Source organism: Cajanus cajan, chromosome 5 (genome assembly GCF_000230855.2).
Source record: "Cajanus cajan strain Asha chromosome 5, NIPB_CcT2T_4, whole genome shotgun sequence".
Classification (NCBI taxonomy): Eukaryota; Viridiplantae; Streptophyta; class Magnoliopsida; order Fabales; family Fabaceae; genus Cajanus; species Cajanus cajan.
This window is the reverse complement of record NC_138521.1, coordinates 53,269,436-53,288,308: the sequence shown is the minus strand read 5'-3', so window position 1 is coordinate 53,288,308 and position 18,873 is coordinate 53,269,436. Positions and strand designations below refer to the sequence as shown.

At 31.3% G+C, this 18,873-nt stretch overlaps 2 protein-coding genes across 3 annotated transcripts; one reads left to right on the top strand and one right to left on the bottom strand.

The window, feature by feature from the left end:
• Positions 1–1,420: 1,420 nt before the first annotated feature.
• On the top strand, positions 1,421–7,629 carry LOC109811821 (GATA transcription factor 26). 2 transcript variants are annotated; one of them, XM_029274085.2, is made up of 8 exons: positions 1,421–1,933; positions 3,307–3,678; positions 4,219–4,648; positions 4,947–5,019; positions 5,281–5,384; positions 5,603–5,789; positions 6,615–6,792; positions 7,005–7,629. In XM_029274085.2, the coding sequence occupies exons 1-8, from the start codon at positions 1,894–1,896 to the stop codon at positions 7,307–7,309; spliced, it is 1,689 nt and encodes a 562-aa protein (XP_029129918.1). In that variant the 5' UTR covers positions 1,421–1,893; the 3' UTR covers positions 7,310–7,629. The 2 variants fall into 2 exon arrangements, with proteins under 2 accessions (XP_029129918.1, XP_020231249.1); XM_020375660.3 differs by having other exon boundaries at positions 1,424–1,933; positions 6,675–6,792.
• An 8,686-nt stretch (positions 7,630–16,315) lies between these two features.
• LOC109811796 (expansin-like B1) lies at positions 16,316–17,583 on the bottom strand. The gene is made up of 3 exons (XM_020375628.3): positions 17,354–17,583; positions 16,836–17,245; positions 16,316–16,747 (listed from the first exon to the last, which is right to left on the bottom strand). The coding sequence occupies exons 1-3, from the start codon at positions 17,487–17,489 to the stop codon at positions 16,559–16,561; spliced, it is 735 nt and encodes a 244-aa protein (XP_020231217.1). The 5' UTR covers positions 17,490–17,583; the 3' UTR covers positions 16,316–16,558.
• Between the last annotated feature and the right edge of the window lie 1,290 nt (positions 17,584–18,873).

Sequence of the window (18,873 nt, the reverse complement as noted above, 5' to 3'; positions counted from 1 at the left end):
TTTTTACTTGCCCTTAATTTTTCTTTTTCTGGTTTGGTGGACTACTTACTAGCCCCTAGCTTGATAATTGTTCTACCTGTCTTGGGCATTTGCTCTGAATAATTGAGTGCGAGATTCATGTGGCTGTGCCCATAAGACTCCTTAATCACCGTTGGTTTGAAATCAAATTAAAAAACCAATTAAAGCAAAAGCATATTACTAATGGTGGCCCCAACATCAACCGACCTGGCTTAATCAACGGTGTTGATTGGGTTTGTGACAACAAATTGTGTCACACAGGTATTGCTTTGCTACCCTATGTTTATTCCTTTTTTATTTTTTTCCTCTATAAAGACCACTAAAATTCATCAACATCATGCCATCACACACACATGAGACAGAATATAAAATTGTGCTAAAATATGATCAATTATCATCTCATAAAAAATATTAAAAAAAAACACTTATGGAGGGTAGAAAAATTAGGAAAGGCCAAAAATCTCTGTTTCTTTCACCCTCTTATTTTGATATTTCTCGAGTTTTGGGCTTCATTCTTTGTTTTTCCCTAGGCCATCAATATGTATAGAAACTGATTTAGACCAAAAAAACTGGATGGTAAAGATGGGGCAGCCTTTTAATTTTTATTTGATCAGGATTTGAAAAATTAAAAGCAAAGCAAAGAAAAGAAAAGAAAAGTCTACAGTCAACATGATATTTGCTATAGTATATTAATATTCTCCCATCAGTTTCTTTTAAAACAATATTTTAAAACGTATGATACATAATCAGTATTCAGTAAATATTAAATAAAAACATAAGGTATATAAATTACATGTTATTTTAGATGCCATATTTTGTCCATGAGAAAAATTATTCTCATATATATCTTATTAAATAATTAAATAATACTACCTGTAATTTATTTAAAATAATACATTTCTCATTTTAGAGCATCCAAATTCTACTAATCTATCTAAACTCTTAATTCTTGTTATAACATGAATACAGGAAAATCTCTCAATTTTTTTTAACATTAACATTAATGTGATGTATTTATTGAATTTATTAATGACTAATTTCTTAAAACTGACTTATCGTTATCAATGATTTTTTTTATATTCATAGTACTCGAATACAATTAAACCGACTTGTTGGTCTCTTAAACTTTTTCTATATGATAAACTCAAATATTTAAAATTTAATTATTCTGAAAGGTATTACATTTAGTTGAACAAAATGGAAACTGAAATCTTGGGATAACATCAGGGAACAACCCAAACAAAAAAAAAAAACTTTTTTTCACTAAAAAAAAACAAAAATTGCTGCAAATAACAACAACAGAAAGAATTAAATAAAAAAGAAAAACAAAACAGAGAGAGAGAGAAGAGAAGGTGGGTTAAAAAAAAATAAAAAAAAAGAAGGAAAAGCTGGACATTTACTTCTTGTACAATACAAGAAGAGGTCACATACTGAGACCTTCCTCTCTCTTTCTGTCTCTCTCTCTTTCTCTTTCTCCATTGCACCTTCCCTTCTTCTTTTCTCTGTCATTTGTGAGATTCCTTCACTGCCCTTTCCTCTTCCATTGGATTGTACAAATTCCTACCTTCAACACCCAAATTCTATTTGATTTGTGTTAAAACTTTTTAAGGACTGTAAAACAAACTCTTCTTTCTGGGTCTATTGTATTGGCTTCTGCTTCTTTTATTTTTGCAAACTCTCTTCTGGGTTTGCTGCAGAATAAAGCCTTCAATACCCACTACTGCACGCCGCATAAGCCTTCTAAACAACTGTTATATTTTCAGAAAAAATTATTTTTTTAAACTTTTTTTTTGTCAATAAATTATTTTTCCCCTTTTTCTGCAAATTTTTTTCACTTATTTTTCCCCCCTTTTAACTTGAGGAAAAGATTGAGACATGGGTAAGCAAGGGCCTTGCCATCACTGTGGAGTTACAAGTGAGTTTGTTTCTCCGATATGCAATTGTTTTTTTTTTTTTTTTTTTTTTTTTTTTTTTTTCTTTTTCCTGAGAGTTATTGGTTTTTAAAATTTGTCCTCTCTTAATTTGAAATTTGTCTTGCGACTGATGACATGGATTGTGATTTTGATAAAGAGAAGATATAAGACCAGGAGAATTTAGTATAATGTTTTTTGTTTTGGATGTATTAGAATTCATCAATACAAATATTCTTGTTGCCTGGAATATTTGGAAATGGAAGTTCTGGGAAATTCTATTGTATTGACTTTTGATGTGTTCTGTGTCACTCCTTCAGTGGGTCTTTTGCACTTCTTGACTATGGATGAAGTATGAGCGAATGTAATTGGTGCACAATTAAGCTTGTAATCTATCTTTTTGAAATGTTAGACGGGACTTGTTTCTCAATGGTCAGAACACTTGTTGTTCTAAAAGATCTTATTGAAAGAGTCAACTCGCGCTCCAATCCTTTGCATTTGGATTATGTGAACATAAGGAAGGGAGAAAAACATAGGACAATTGTGCTTTTGCAAAATGTCCATAGTTAATCCGCTCCATTTCTGAAAGGATTTAACTGAGTTGTTTGTTGCCATTTTGCCTATGTAGCAATTTTTCATTGTCTTAGGATATTGGTCCGTGCATTGTATTCATCCTTCAGATGGAGTTACTCAATTGCCTTTTGGCTGGGATAAAAAAATCAATTCCTACGACTATTCATTATTATATATCTAAGCTTTCGCAATTATACTGATCATCTTGATATTCTTATCCTGCTACTTAAGCCGAGGAGATGTCATTGTTTTTCTGATGAACTTGAAAATGTTGTCCAAGGGATGAAGTCATTGCTATTGGTGTGCACATCAGAATTCGATTGACAGTGTTTGAGAATACAATGATTTCAGTCCTCAAAAATGCTAGTTATCAATTAGATTGCCTTAGCATTGATGCCACAATACTGAGAACTGAGAAGATAAATGTTAATTGTTTTGGTTCAAATGCGAGCATTTTCTTCTTACCATCATATACGTCTTCTGAATTCAAGTTTACCCATACCTGCTTGAGGAACGTGGAGTGTTGACTAATATTTAGTTTTCCTTGCTAATGGATATTGCTTTGCATTATCTTAAATATATAGATTGTTTGATAATGGGCAGATAGTAGACCATGCTATCAGGAATGGTTAGTTCCTTAAGATTCTGGCTCAACCTAAAGATGTTTGTCCAGTTCAGTTTAGTATAGCTGCAAAATATGAATATGTGGTTGTTAGTTTTGTATTCAATCAGGGATAATCTCGTTTCATTTTTGTAAGGTTTTTCAAATTTTCATGGATTTTCTAACAAATAAACCTTGCAATAGGCACCCCACTTTGGCGTAATGGGCCACCTGAGAAGCCAGTACTATGCAATGCATGTGGATCTCGATGGAGGACAAAGGGAACACTTGCAAATTATACCCCTTTACATGCTCGGGCAGAGAATGTTGATAGTGAGGATCAAAAGGTTTCCCGAGTAAAGAGCATATCATTAAATAAGAACAAAGAAGAGAAATTAGTCAAACGAAAGCAGAACTATGATAATGCTGCATCTGGAGGGTTTGTCCCTGATTATAATCAAGGATATCGAAAGGCTGTGGATGAAGATACCAGCAATAGATCAAGCTCAGGGTCAGCTGTCTCTAACTCAGAGAGCTGTGCCCAATTCGGTGGCACGGATGCTAGTGATTTGACAGGTTGGGCAATTACTGTTTGCCAATTTCATTGGAAGATTTATCTTCATAACTGATTATGGAAGCATTGTCCTTTCCATTGAAATAGTGAGTTTTAATGACGGTACTGATTTATGTGAACTTAATCAAGAACTGGATAATTAAATAGGGGGAAAAGGAAAAAGAAAAATTGTGAAAATACAGATCCACTTGCAAGGCCTTGTTTATCCCTGATGTAAACAAGTTCATAAATTGTACATCATACATGTGAGTGTGTTTTAAGAATTCTAGTGATTTAAAAAAAAAAAAATCATAATGAAGATCCAGTTTTATCTCAAAAACAATTTTCATGGAAAGCTTTACAGTTAAACACGGATTATCAATTTTCTATTATTAGTGTATATCTATATTTCCTTATCAATACTTTTAGAGTAAAATGTCAAGTTTTACATACATGATATAATCTCTCTAGTTCTTCATATCTGGTTACTGCAGTTCAAAACAATTCCTTTGTTTCTTTAAGAAATTCATGTAATTCTAAGATAGATAGTTTGATTAATTTAGGTCCTGCTCAGTCAGTGGTCTGGGATGCCACGGTGCCTTCAAAAAAGAGGACATGTGCAGGTCGTCCAAAGCCTTCTTCTGTTGAGAAGCTCACTAGAGACCTGTGTACTATTCTTCATGAACAACGGTCTTATTTTTCTGCATCTTCTGAAGATGATCTTCTTTTAGAAAGTGGTACACCAATGGTCTCTGTTGAGATAGGACATGGAAGCATTCTCATTAGGCATCCTAGCTCTATAGCTCGTGATGAAGAGTCCGAGGCTAGCTCTCTTTCAGTTGATAATAAACAATGCCTAATGAATGAGGCATATTCATGTTCTGGTACCATTCCAATGCATTGTGATCGCAGTGGCATGAACTTCTCATCTCATGGAATTGAAAAGATCAGAAACTCGGCTGGCCAAGGCATGCAACAAGAGCAACGTGATAGGCATGTTTTCCCCAACCACTTTATAGTCTTTCATTATTCTAGTCAGTTATGCAAGAGCATTAATATAATAAAAAAAATATTTGTTTATTACTGTTGAAAGTAGACAACTGTACTAGCATAAATTTGGTAATTTTCTTGGATGGGGTATGAGTATCTCCATGTTTATGGATTATCTTTATACCTATGGCTTTGTCAAGAATCTAGAGATACATCTGTGGAAATTGTTTCGGAGAAGTGACAGAAAATTTGCTCTGTACTGCCATTGATATATAAGTATATATTTTATTTTTAATTTCAGGGACAAGTCTCATCTTGAAAAACTTCAGGTTCCTGGAAATCATGACTCACCGTTATGCGTAATAGATTTAAATGTGAGTTACTTATGTTTTTGTATCAATAATATTGGACAGCAAACAGTATAATATGTTTTGGAATCTTTTATTAAATTCTTCATTCATGTAATTACTCTTTGGACTTTAAAGATGGCAACTGAATTTTGAATTCCTTTAGAGAGGAGGCAATATTCAATTTCCATAAACAATATGATAATGTTTTTGGGTTTTGTATTGTGACTATTGTTTTGTTCTGCGTACATATTTATAACTATATTGGTTGCTATTATGTTTGGTTAGGATGTAGTGAACTATGAGGAGTTTATGAGAAACTTGACAAATGAAGAGCGGCAGCAATTACTGAAGTATCTCCCCATGGTTGATACTGCTAAATTTCCTGATAGGTTAGAATCTGTTACACTTGTTTGAATTGAATTGTATCATTGATGTTTTGTAAGTCATAATCCTTGAATTTGAAGTTTCGTGTCCATCTCCTTTCAATGTTCTGCCATTTGATGCCTGAATATTTCACCCCCCAAAAAATAAAAGACTTGCGACTGTTGAGGGCATAGAAGATATCTAGACTGAATCCAATTAATGAAAGATTGTGTTGTATTTGCAGCCTTAAAAACATGTTCAATAGCTTCCAATTCAAGGAGAACTTGACTTATTTTCAGCAACTTCTCTGGGAAGGTGTCTTTGATATATCTATGTTGGGGACAAAACCTGAAGAATGGAAGACAATGAAAAGGCTTGTGTTATCTAATCTGTCAAAGTCAAAATGGGTGGAGCACTATAACTTTCTCAAGGTTTGTACTGGTTTATTATTTAGATACTAATGCTTGTGTTGAAAAAATATTTTATATCGATACTTTAACTCATCCAAGGATGGTCACCCTCACTGATGTGATTTAGATTGGTCTTGAGAATGAAAAAAACTAAAATCACATGTAATTAGTTTTTTTATAATAGCATCTGATCAATTTGAGTGTAAATCAAATAGGGTATGGATCAAATCAAATACAATTTCATCCATTCCGATCAAAACTCATTTGGATTGCTACAGTTTTTGTTAAATTTTAATATATAAATTCATAAAAATATGTCTATTATAAATCAATCTAAACTCTAAAGCCAATTCATCAAAATACACTGAATACTAAACTCAAGTTTAAATAAATACATCAAAATATAAATCTAAATTTTAAATATAGTTTCAAATTGTCAGTCATATTGTTCCTACAATTTAGAGGGTGAGCCTTGGCGCAACGGTAAGGTTGCTGCTTAGTGACCAAGAGGTCACGGGTTCGAGTCCTGGAAACAGCCTCTCCGCTTGCGGGGGTAAGGCTGCGTACATCTACCCTCCCCAGACCCCACTAGGTGGGAGCCTCGTGTACTGGGCCGCCCTTATTGTTCCTACAATTTATATCCAAATCCAAGGGAGGACTAAGCTTGATGTTGCGGTACATTAAGAAAGTTCCCACGTTAGGTATGAATATTATAAAAATTGCTTATGTAAAATGTTACTTAAGAAAGTATAATCTATAACATTTTAGGTTGGTTATTCAAATTTGTATTCTAAAAATGATTCAATCCAATTAGTTATTTTAAGCTTTTTGGTTTGCTTATTTCAGTTTTTTGATCGGATTGGTTTGGTCTTGAACACCCATATTTACATTCTTCTATGGGTGCAGAAATATGAAAACAAAGATGGAAAAGCTATTGATCCTGGATCTACGGGTATGGAATTAAGTAATGTTACAAATGGCAAGAGATTGCGTGAATGTGACGGCCGAAATCAAAATTTTCCAGGTTAGCTTCAAATATGGCTACAACGAAAAATTAAAAATATTCACATGCCTTCCTTGTAAAAGACTGTATATGGTGGGCTTTTACTTTGAGACACGTCAAGAGAATTGTGATACTGACCTTCATCAGTTATTAGTTAGAAACTGTATTAGGATGGTCTGCTGTTTATGATTTAATTGAAGAATCGTTATTAACACTATTCATGCAAATTTCAGAATTGAAGACAGCAATGAGGAGCCCCAAAAGGGTGATCATAAAGGCTAGCAGTGAGAGCAAAGAAGAAGTAGAAGAAGGCTCTAGCTTCAGTCCAAAAAGCCTATTTGCTTTACCCCATGGTGTTAGTGGCTTGGACATGCTGGATTCTTTAAACTTTGTTGGTGAGAGTTCTGAGGATTTGCTGTTAGAGGTGCCATCTAACAGTTCTTTTCCACAGGCAGAGCTCCTGCACCCAACTTTTTGCTATGGTGCTCAGGTCAGCACCACTAGTAGCTCAGTACACTCACCTAATACTCATCCTTAACTAATCTTTACTAGGTTATTTGGATGGGTATGGACAGAATATTCAGTCATAATTAGGGTCCACATGTTTTACATTTGAAACACCAAAATATTCATGTACAAGAGGATATGGTGGTTGTGTTTATGTTTCCTTGCAACCTTGAGCTTGGATTGCCAAAGGATGGAAGTTGAATGGGCTTTTTTTTTTTTTTTTTTTTTTTTTTTGTATAGGTTGGTAATAGATTGTAACATATAGCATGAAATGCGGAGTCATCATCTCCGGAGTTTTGTATGCAATTGTAGTTTATGTTTTGTGAATGATATTCACACCCTTTTCTACCAGTAGGTTTAAATCATAACTCTAAACTTTCATCTAAAGAATAAGACGACACAGCTTTATGGAATGGATGATAAAGAACTGGACAATTATTTTGTCTTAGTTATGTTTAAAGCATATGACACCCCATGTATTGAAATTTTAGAGGCACTTCGACCCCATGCATTCCTATGATTTTTATTAGGAGTGCGTTTCACAAAATTAGTTTGTTAAGCTAGTTGAAGGTTTATAATTTAGTCGGAGCTTATAAGGTAGGAGTTGAAAAATAGAAAATTTAGTCAATTGAATTAAAGTGTTGGTGGAGTTTAGCTAATAAGCCAACTGATAATGTGTTATGATATGAAAGGGCATTTAGTTTGAATTAGCTTACAAAAACAAGTTAGAAAATATTAAATAGTTTACATATCAGATATATTTATTTTAATCAATAAAGTTAATAAAATAGGTAAACTAAAAAGTTTAGAGTCCTTATAAGCTTAGAGTCGTCTGCTAAACAGTCTGTGTACAAAATACTTGATACATTGGCTTATTATACATTTCTAATATGCATTTTTATGTATAACATCTTTAAAATTTGGACATCATGCAGGCTTATTTTGGTTGCAAAGATTGAATTATGGTTAATATAATTTTTAATCTCTATAGTTTTAATGACTTATTTTTTATAGTCTAAAATAAATTATTGTCTTTATATTTATAAATTTTAATCTATTTCGCTAATTTTTTTTAACATCATCTTCGTGTGAGTGACTTATATGGTGATGATGTATTTGGTTTTGTGGATAGTTAATGTTTTGAGAGGGAAAAAAAAATGAAAAGTTAGAATAATTTTGTGGATAATTAATATTTATTATGATTAAATACGATCCAAATAAATAATAAAATTGTAAGTGATTGCATAGTAAACTATTAAATGATACATTGCTATTCAAAAAAATTAAATACTTTATCTTCAATTGGGTTTAATAAGATTTTATTATCCACATGGAATCAATATTATAAAGAGATTAATGATAAAGATTAAAAATCTAAATATATGAACTAAAAAAGTCTATTTTAAATTATATGGATTAAAAGATAAAATAGGTGAAATTATATAAATTATAAAAATATTTTATCCTTAAATTATTAATCACTTTTTTTAGGGATTTTATTTCACAAGTGATCAACAGTTTTATATCTCAAAAAAATTATTTATCATGTTCTAATCATTTCATTTCATTTCAAATAATAAAAAGACTAAAATCTAGTGTTATTTCATTCCATTTCACTTCATGATATTTGTTTTCCTTACATTCTAAACATAGTGTGTTTGGAATTTTGTTAAAAAACATGGCAAAGATTCTCTTATAGTTTTTGCCCAAACAATTATGTTAATTGACAATCAAACATACAAATAGCCTACATTTAGCCAAATCTCACAATAAAATAGTCAAATTAATTAACTTAAAACTTTAAAATGTATTGCTAAATGCATTCTTTATAAAATACTTTTGATACATTGGTTTAATACATACGTGCATAGATTTCGGATATGCATTTTTATGTAAAATTACTTTAAAATTTGTACATTATGTAGGAATCACTTTGGCAGCAAAGATTGAATTGTTTGACTTTTTCAGGGATTATATTTAACAAGTGATCAATTCAACTCTATTAAAAGCCGGTTATATTTCCATGGCCAAGTTAATATAACCAAGGTAAAATGGAAATTTATGATGGAACAGGAAAAGAAAAATTCATATCCCCAAAAATGTATGTATTATTTCATTTCAATTAATTAAAAGAATAAAATCCAGTGTTATCTCATTTCATTTCACTTCATGATAATTATCGCCCTTCACTCCAAACATATTGTGTTCGGAATTTTGTTAAGAAATATGCAAAAGCTTCACTTATAGTTTTTGCCCAAGCTAGGATGCTAATAGACAATCAAACATATTTATAGCCTACTGCTTTGTTTAGGTAATGAAAGATTCTGAGAAGAAAGAAATATAATAAAAAGAAATAAAAGAGAAAAGAGAATAAGTAAAAAATAATAAATTTTTAAATTGTTTGGATTGAAAGAAATAAGAAAAAAGTAAAAGAGAAAGAAAAGCGTATGCAGACATATTTGTCTCGGGTATCACATTTACCCAATATAAAATAAAAGGACATATTCGTCATTTCCATTTTATTTGATGGGTCTCACAAATTTACACATTTTCTTCGCAAAATCGCTTCATCATCTGAGAGAGCTTTTGTAGCATGATTCCCACCAAATGTTTTCTCTCTTCTCCCGCTTCTCTCCTCTCTCAAGCAACCAAAATACCACATTCTCTCTCACAATTCTTTCTCGCTTACTTCTCTATTCCCAAAATCGACTAAAAACAGAATGCATTAGAGAACTTAAGCAAAGGGTGTGTTTATTATTTATATAGAATTTTTTTAGTTGAAACCATCAATATAGTGTGCATTGGTGCAAATGGATGCAGAACATAAGTTGCATAAAACAAAGACATGTACATAAGAAGTTGGCGATCTTAATTCAAGGTTTGGACTACAATTCCAAGAGATACACAATATTAAACGAAGTATATAGAAATTAGTTAACACCTAGATAGAAATTAGAATCCTACCACACTACCATCCATTAAACGGAGTAGTTATCTAAGACCAATTCCAAACCCAAGGGCAAAATACAAAATTCATATCACCCTTCAAAACCATCTGCCAACAAAATGCCAAAAAAAAGGATAAACTTTTCCACACTATCCTTTGAAGTTATCCGGCCACCACCTTGGACGAGGAAAAGTCAGACCACAATCCTTTGCAACTTCCAACAACCTACAATGCTGAACACCACCATCCTTTTCATCAGCTTCAGCACTAATATCTGAGATAACTTTCAACACATCAAAAACAGAAAACTTCTCTTTCTCCACACTGCTCCCACATTCCACTTCAATAGTTGCATCCTCCAAACGCCCACGCATGGAGGGTGGCAACATACGCAGCCCCAAACCCTTATCACTCTTCTCCCCCATTCCAGAACCTTCCTTAACCGCATCACTCGAAACCTCCCCCTCAACAGTGCATGCCACCTTTTCAGATTCACACAAGCTAACACCCGCATCGCTTTCAGAAACCACTTTCCCCTTGCAATGCCCCGTGCCCTCTTCCACTCTCTCCAATCGCACTCCCACACCGTCCTCCGAAAGCTTCGATTTTTTCACCGGCGACTCACCCAAAACCCCAATTTCATGCGTGAGCCGAACCTCCGAAAACCCTAATTCCGAATCCCTCCCCAAATGAAGGAACCCCTGGGAGCCGGAACCAACCTTGACGGCGTGACTAACGGCGCAATGGTCGACGGCGGCGTCGGAGGAGGGGAGCGAGGAGTCCTCCGGCGGCGTGTGGAAGACGTCTTGGGCGACGGCGTCCTGGGAGTCCGGCAGCGACAGCATGACGATGCCGTGGGAGTCCGGCGAGGATTCCGGCGAGAAGTCGGCGGAAGAAGCGGGGGAGGGCATGTCGCGGTGGTTGCGAGTGATGACGAAAGCGTAAGGATCTTCCATTGTAGGGTTTAGGGTTTGGTTTATATAAGTGAAGTCACTCACTGCATTCGGATTCAGGGAACGTTTCGGTACCTTTCAACTAATCTAGCCATTGGATTATTATTAAAATAAATTAGATTTTGACACGTGTCATTTAAGTGAAACGTTTTGTGTTGCGTAATGAAGAAGCTTTACGTGTTAAAAAACATAAAAATACAAACTCATTGATGTCCAAAATGAGAGCAGATAATGTATCATATGTATGATTCTGCATCTATCTTTGCTTCGCTTTTGGATCCAATTCCCTTCTCAGTTCAGAATATTCAGTCACTCTTCACACAAGAAACATTACTTCCAACACAAAGCAACTATATTTTTTAAAAGTTTCATTACTTTTTTAATATAACTTCCATAACTTTATCTTTTTAATTTTTGTAATTAAAAATATTTATTTAGTTCATATTCATGCTAATTTTTTTTAGTTCGTTTTATGAAGTTTTTAGTCTCTATAGAAATAGACAATAGAGATTAAAAAAGGACAAAACTTATATATAGAAGCTAAAATTAAAAAATTTAATATTAAAGGTTAAAAAATTAAATTGATAAAATTATAGAGAATAAAAAAATGATTAAACTATTTTTAAATCTTTAAGCTTTTTTTTAGTTATATGTATAATAAAATTGTGATGCTTGAGAATGCACAATATAATATAAAATTAATTTTTAATATGCCATTCTTATTTACTTGTGCTAAATAATAAAAATAATTTTCTTAAAATTTATTCATATCCATTCTTTAATAGGAAGCATGACATATATTCTTTTAAGTGTTGATTACGAGCGAAGAGTTGGAATGAGATTTGATAATATGGAGGCAATTTAGCAATTTTAGCATGGACATGCAATACATATTAGTTTTGGAGTTAAAAGACATACATGAATATAAGAAAAGAAGATAATTCTATCATTTCATGTAGGTTTTGTTTCCTACAAAGAAGGGGCACAACTAGCTAGCTACCAAGAGAGATGTTTTGATTAAAAAACATAGAGTTAAAACTAAAATAAATTACAAAATAAGAATTTAACTTGTGAAAAATGAGAAAACTGTCATTCATTAATTTGTAGGGAATCATTGTCATTCTTTGCAATTTCTAGAAACAACACATGTGCTTGCATCACATAAAAAAGATAATTGAAGTTTAAGCTTATGAAATTAATTTGGCTCATGATTCTAGATTACAACAAAAGTCAACATTTCAGCTAATGAGTACACTTGTAGGACATAGAGTTAATATTGGATATACATAGGTAGATGTAAAAAATCATCTCAATACAAGACGACAAAGAAGTATGATGTATGGTGAAGTAGGATGCATTTTGCAATACTTTCAACAATAATTATTGGAGAATTTGTCTTTCTTTCACTCATACCAAATGAATATAGATGAATAAATAACAAATGTATTTTGGGCTAATGCAAAATGGTATTAGATTAGGGATATTTTGGTGATGTTCTATCATTGGATACTACATATTGTACCAACCGTGCAAATATGCCACTTACTTTATTTTTGGGTTTCAACCACTATTGATGTGCAATCATATTTAGTGCAAAATTATTGTATGATGAAACAACTGAATTATTTAAATGGTTGTTTAAGACACTCTTAGAAGCAAATAGTCAACAAAAGCCTCAAATAGTCTTTATTAACCAGGTTTAGGCAATGGCCAAGGCACTTGCTAAAGTGATACCCTAAACTTATCATGGTTTATGTACTTGGAACCAATCAAAAATGAAATGCACTTGATGAAAGGAGGAAGTTATTTTCTAAGAGATTTCAAGAAATGCATGTATGACCTTGAAACTAAAGTAGAGTTTGAGAAGACTTAGTTTCAATTAATTACAAACCATAATGTTCACGACAATAATTGGATTAAATCAATTTATACCCTGAAAAGAAAAATGGCCATCACGTTACATGAAGGAAACATTCAAATTAAACTTGGGATGCAAAGTACTTAATTGAGTAAAAGCTTGAATTCTAATTTCAAGTCTAGTGTGAGTGTCAGATAAGTCTAGTGTGAGTGTGAGTGCAAATATTGTCTAATTCTTCAAACTAATTAAACAAGTTGTTAAGGAGAAAAGATATAGTGAGTTGACTTATGAGTGAGTCCTTGCATAAACTTTGTCATGTTGAGATATAAGTTCTCACACTACAAGAAAAACTATTATTATCTATGAAATATTACCTACGAAATTTTTTCTGTAGATAATTTTTAGCTATTTACAGAATATTACCTACAAAATTTTTTCTGTAGATAATGTATAGTTACTTACGAAATATTACTTACGAATTTTTTTCTGTAAACAATGTTTAGTTATTTACGGAATATTACCTATAAATTTTTTTTCTGTAGATAATTTTTAGTTATCTACGAAAATTTTCAGTAAATAACATATGGTGGGTGAGTAATGAAAAAATTCAGATTATTACCTACGGATTTTCTGTAGATAACCTTGGCAGGATGCAAGAAAATTTTTTTTATGCTTTAAGTGATGTAAAGAATATTTGGTAAAAAATAAAATATTATTAAAATTTGTCATTTTAAATTTTTTATTTTTATAAATTGATGATAATAAAAAATAACAGTGATTTTTTTATAATAATATCAAAATATTTAATAACATTTAATTTAAAAATAAGTACAATATTTAAAATAAATGAAAATAATAATAAGTACAATATTTTATTTTTGTATAACTAATATTTGATTTTAAATTTGATATGAAAATATTATGATATAATTAGATAAGATTTTAAATTAGTATTTTATTAATGGTTGATAATTAGAAAATAAAACAAGAATAAATATATTTTTAAAATTTTATATCTTAAATTTAAGATGAATAAATATATTAAGTTAACTAATAATTTATTTAAAATGTTAAAATTTAATTTATAAAAATAATATTTTAAAAGAGAAGGGTTATAATAACACCGGTGTAACTTTTAGTAAGTATTACACTGCTCAATAACTTTATATTAAATGTGAATTTTATAAATTCAACTGTTAAATTGAAAGTTTTTTACTCTTAGCCCATATATACAAAATTTTATATTATTTTAAGATGATTTGATACTTCATTCTTGTAAAACAAAATTGACATAATATATATATTTCAAAATATACTAAAATATGAACACTTTGATTACCTTCAAATTGTTGTTCAATTTTAACAAAATTTGATATAAACATATAAAGTGCTATGAACTTTCAATCTAATGGTTGGATTTACAAAATTTACATTTAATATACAGTTATTGAGCGATGTAATACTTAATAAAAGTTACCCTGGTGTTATTATAACCCTTATCATTTTAAAATATATAAAATTATTATTTAAACTTTTAAATAGAGTAAATGCCTCTATTTTTTTGTCTTATTATTTGATCCCTCTAAAATTAAAATTATTATTTTTATCAAATCCATACATAAAAATGATTTTTTTATTATATATTTTTAAAATATTCTTTTTCATTCTCTTCTCTATCTTTCTATTGCTCTCCTATTTATATCTTCATAATTAATGTCTTAAATTTAAAAATATTTTATTATTATATTGTCTACAAAAGTTATATATTCAACAAGTTCAACATGCTTCATTTATCCTCTAACGAAATTAGAATTCATATTCATTTAAAAAGAAAAATCAAAATATTAGTTATTAAAAAATGTTGTATAAATTATATATTATATATATATCATAACTCTTTTCAAATTTTATAAATTTTTATATTTTAAATTCATTAAAATTTAAATTACAAAATTTTGATTATAAAAATCTTACAAGTAATTACATTTTTATATACTTTTTTTAAATCTCAATCTAAAAATGTAATATATATATATATATATATATATATATATATATATATATCACTTTTGGAAAAATCAAATAAATGGACCTTTCCCGCCTCCCTGTTAACCAAACTAATTATCACCAAAATATTGAACCAAAATCCTATTTATCTTATCAAAATTCCTAAGATCTTCATCAAATATTTTTTTCCCCTTTATAGCAGATATGTTGTATAAAAGTTAAAATCTTGAAAAACAAAAAGATATTTTAATAAAAATAAAATCTCTAAAGATAATGAATGTCCTGAAAAACGTAATCAGCATGGAACTCCTATATGAAGATAAGTTAAATAATCCTAATCTGTATAGTGCATCATATGTATTGGATTTGCATCTCTTAAAGGTGAAGAGTAGGGAATTGGAAATTAAGCGATACATTGTGATCTCTGTGCAATCCCAAGGTTCAGGAGTGATGGAAAACGTTGATTTGTGTTTTGTTGGTGAGGCACAGAAGAGAAAGCGGAAACTTTGTTCCATTCGTGATTACCCAGAAGGATGTGGCCCATTTGCCTCAAATAATGGTTCATCTGAATCTGATGATGATGATGATGTGAAGGACCCTAAAACTAAAAGGATTTTTCATCAAAGAAGAACAATTATTCAAGTTTTCAGATACTTTCCTCCTCTGTGTGGACCACGACCACATGCTGATCATCTCTTTGCACAACTAGAGTACCACTTAACACAACACGCCTTTGGATCGCTAACCATTCAAGATCATCATGCAAAAGAAACGCCTAATATTCTTCAAGATTCATGATTCATGATTCCTCCACATGCTTCAAACACAAGGTTAATTCTCAAGGAAATGCTACCTATATACTATTCTTTACAGCTTCTTGTTTACTCTTTGTCAGTGAATTCCCTTGACTTTGTCCAATAACAATTTCTTTCATCATCTTGTACACATTACTATTTTAATCTCTACTCCTTTTCATTGCCGTTTTCTATTATCTCTCTGCTTTCTTTTTCTTTTTTTCTCATATTTCCTTTTTTCAATAAGATGTATGTACCTAAAATATTGTCAAACAGTGTTTAATTTGACCCAATGAAATAGTTTTATTTCAGTTCATGGATAATCGATTTATAATTGGCCATTTATTAATTTAATTCAATTAATAATTTGCTAACTCATCCTCGAATCCACACAGCACTTTTGCTAGACATAGGTATCTATGATTAAAAATAAGTCTAACAGTATGTACAATATAGACTTGCTCTACTGTATACTCAATTTAAATCGAAAAAACAAAAGGCAAATGCATTTTATTCATATATATTCCATGTAGTCTTGGATAGAAATTTATAAAGTAGATGAAGCCCTTTACTGTAGTCCCTTGGACAACAGGGCATTATTAACACAAGAAACACATTGAGTTACAACAAACAAAATAACAGAATAATATGACTAGTAGTTATTATATCTGTAATATATATGTTGATATGTTGGGGTGTGAAAGTGCATGCGTATTTAGTTCTAATAAGGGTGAAGTTTGGTGTCATAAGTAGCTCCAGGCTTCCAATTGGCAGGGATAGCGATCTTAGGTAGCAGCCAATACTTATAGCCCACTTGAAACCTCATCAAGATTTCACCAGTTGGTGGGTTAGCAAAGTCAAACACTGCTCCATACACCCTGCGAAGGGGTTCCCATCGTTGTTGCCTTTTCTGCTCAACATTTCATTTCAACAACCAAATTCAGTATCTTATAATAAAAATTATTATATATGATATACATGCATGCATACACACATACCAGCCACATCTGAACAGCAGTGATGTCATCTGCGTTGAGAATCAGAACAGCAAAGTAGCCAGGGTTTTTGCTGCTCTCCTGAACGTGGAGCTTGATGCTATCAGTGTATCTGCAGGGAACCCTTTTGAATGCAATATCAACAACTCCGCGTTTGAAAAGCTCTTTAGAAGCACCCGCGTTACGTCCTAAACCATAGAAGCCACGTTTGCTCATAATGAAGTCCGTGTTGTCTCCTGCACCGTAGTCTGTTGCCACCACGTGTACACCTTTTCCGTTGCAGTATTCTGGTATCTTGCACCATACCTGATAGCATGCACCACACCCAGCCCCATTCCTCCATAAACCAGATACTGCTGCCACACTCCCATTATTCATTGTCCTTCCATATTCTCCAAACCCACAAGCTCCCCCTGAAATGCATATAGTAATATTTGTATGCATAATGTTTTTATTTAATACAAACAAGCACATAATAATCATGGGTATATAGTATAATATAGCAGGAAGAGGAAGGTTACTTGGATTTCCAAGGCCATCAGGTGTGTTATAATAGCTTGCTCTCGAGTTCGTAACATATTCGTGGCAGCTGCACAGTGCAGGGAACAACAATATCACACAAACCAGTCCAACTTGATGCTTAAAACTCAATTCCATGCCTAAATGATGATAATGCAATTTCTCAAATCAGAACGAACGACCAATGTGTATGAAAATCAGAGAAGGGTTTGAGATAGGTAGCAAGATATAATGCAGTCCTGGTCTATTTATAATATAGCTTTCTTCAGCTCGTACTACACATACCACTGATGCTGCTTCCCTTGTTTTTTCGTACGAGTTTTCTTACGTTAAATAGTTCGGCTTCTGTGAACTGTTCACTGTTTTTGAAGGGAAAAATCCACTGACAACTTCGGAAGCACACAAGATCAGAACACCATTATGCATTTCATGCAATGACAAATTTATGATGAACATATTCAGCCTCTGCCATTAATTAAAAAGAACAAAGACCTGTCATATGTCTAATTTTTAGTAATGTAATCTTTTGAAATTTTTATATTATTAAGAACAAAAATTTCATTTTAGTCTAATAAAAGTGATAAAACATTAACAAATTAATGTGTACCAGTATTTTAACGTGTAACAGCTGGATTGACCCTCTAATTTGTAGTTTTGCCGTTTATTTTGTTATACACTTGCTTTTAAACTATGGATTTTGAGAAGTTTATATGTTGAGTCAAAATCAAAGGCTCGAGGAAACAACAAATGGAAGGAACCTTTAACACCTTGTCCATATTATTTTATTATTTAAAAGAGAGAAGATTTACAACAATGTTATTGAAATTGCCTATAGTCTAATTGATCTGACCGGAATCCGATGATATAATTGATTTTGGGTGGTAATCGATAACGCTAGTGTAGGGAAGGCAAATAAATCTAGTAGGTAATTTTAAACTTTTTCTAACTTAGACAACAAATACTCATTTTAATTTACAATTACTTGTTTCATACTTATTTCTTTTTAATTTTTTAGAAATTTAATTTACTTTTTTTATTATAAATAATTTACTTCAAATTTATCTAATGCTTATTCTATTTTATGTTAGATAAAACTTAATATAATTTTGTAATTATTATATTATGTTAAAAAAAATTATATATATTTTTTTAAAAAAATATTTAATTAATTTTTTTCGGGCATGAATATACTTAGTACTTGACAAAGACAATAATAAGACACAAATTTTATAATTAGGTTATGTAATCGGTTAAAGAGTTTACTACTCAATGAATCCAAACCAACTTGACTTGTAGCCTATCAACTTATTACTATACTATTTAGTGAAAAAGAAAAGTAAAATTATAATTAAGTTGAGTAAGAGATCAAAGAGTTTGCTACTCGATGAATCCAAACTAATCCAACATAACCTGACTTATAATAAATTATTAAATTAAATTAAAAATACTACAAATAACACAACACAACACAATACAATCCTTTACATAATTTTACTTTTTTTTTCACCAAATATTGTAGTAA

Excerpts from the sequence above, each read along its gene's own strand:
- LOC109811821 (XM_029274085.2), top strand. The coding sequence starts at position 1,894 with ATGGGTAAGCAAGGGCCTTGCCATCACTGTGGAGTTACAA. Across the intron at positions 5,385-5,602 it reads ACTGCTAAATTTCCTGATAG|CCTTAAAAACATGTTCAATA; the intron begins GTTAGAATCTGT and ends TTGTATTTGCAG. Across the intron at positions 6,793-7,004 it reads CCGAAATCAAAATTTTCCAG|AATTGAAGACAGCAATGAGG; the intron begins GTTAGCTTCAAA and ends TGCAAATTTCAG.
- LOC109811796 (XM_020375628.3), bottom strand. The coding sequence starts at position 17,489 with ATGGAATTGAGTTTTAAGCATCAAGTTGGACTGGTTTGTGTGATATTG. Across the intron at positions 17,246-17,353 it reads TGATGGCCTTGGAAATCCAA|GGGGAGCTTGTGGGTTTGGA; the intron begins GTAACCTTCCTC and ends TATGCATTTCAG. Across the intron at positions 16,748-16,835 it reads CTGCTGTTCAGATGTGGCTG|AAAAGGCAACAACGATGGGA; the intron begins GTATGTGTGTAT and ends AATGTTGAGCAG.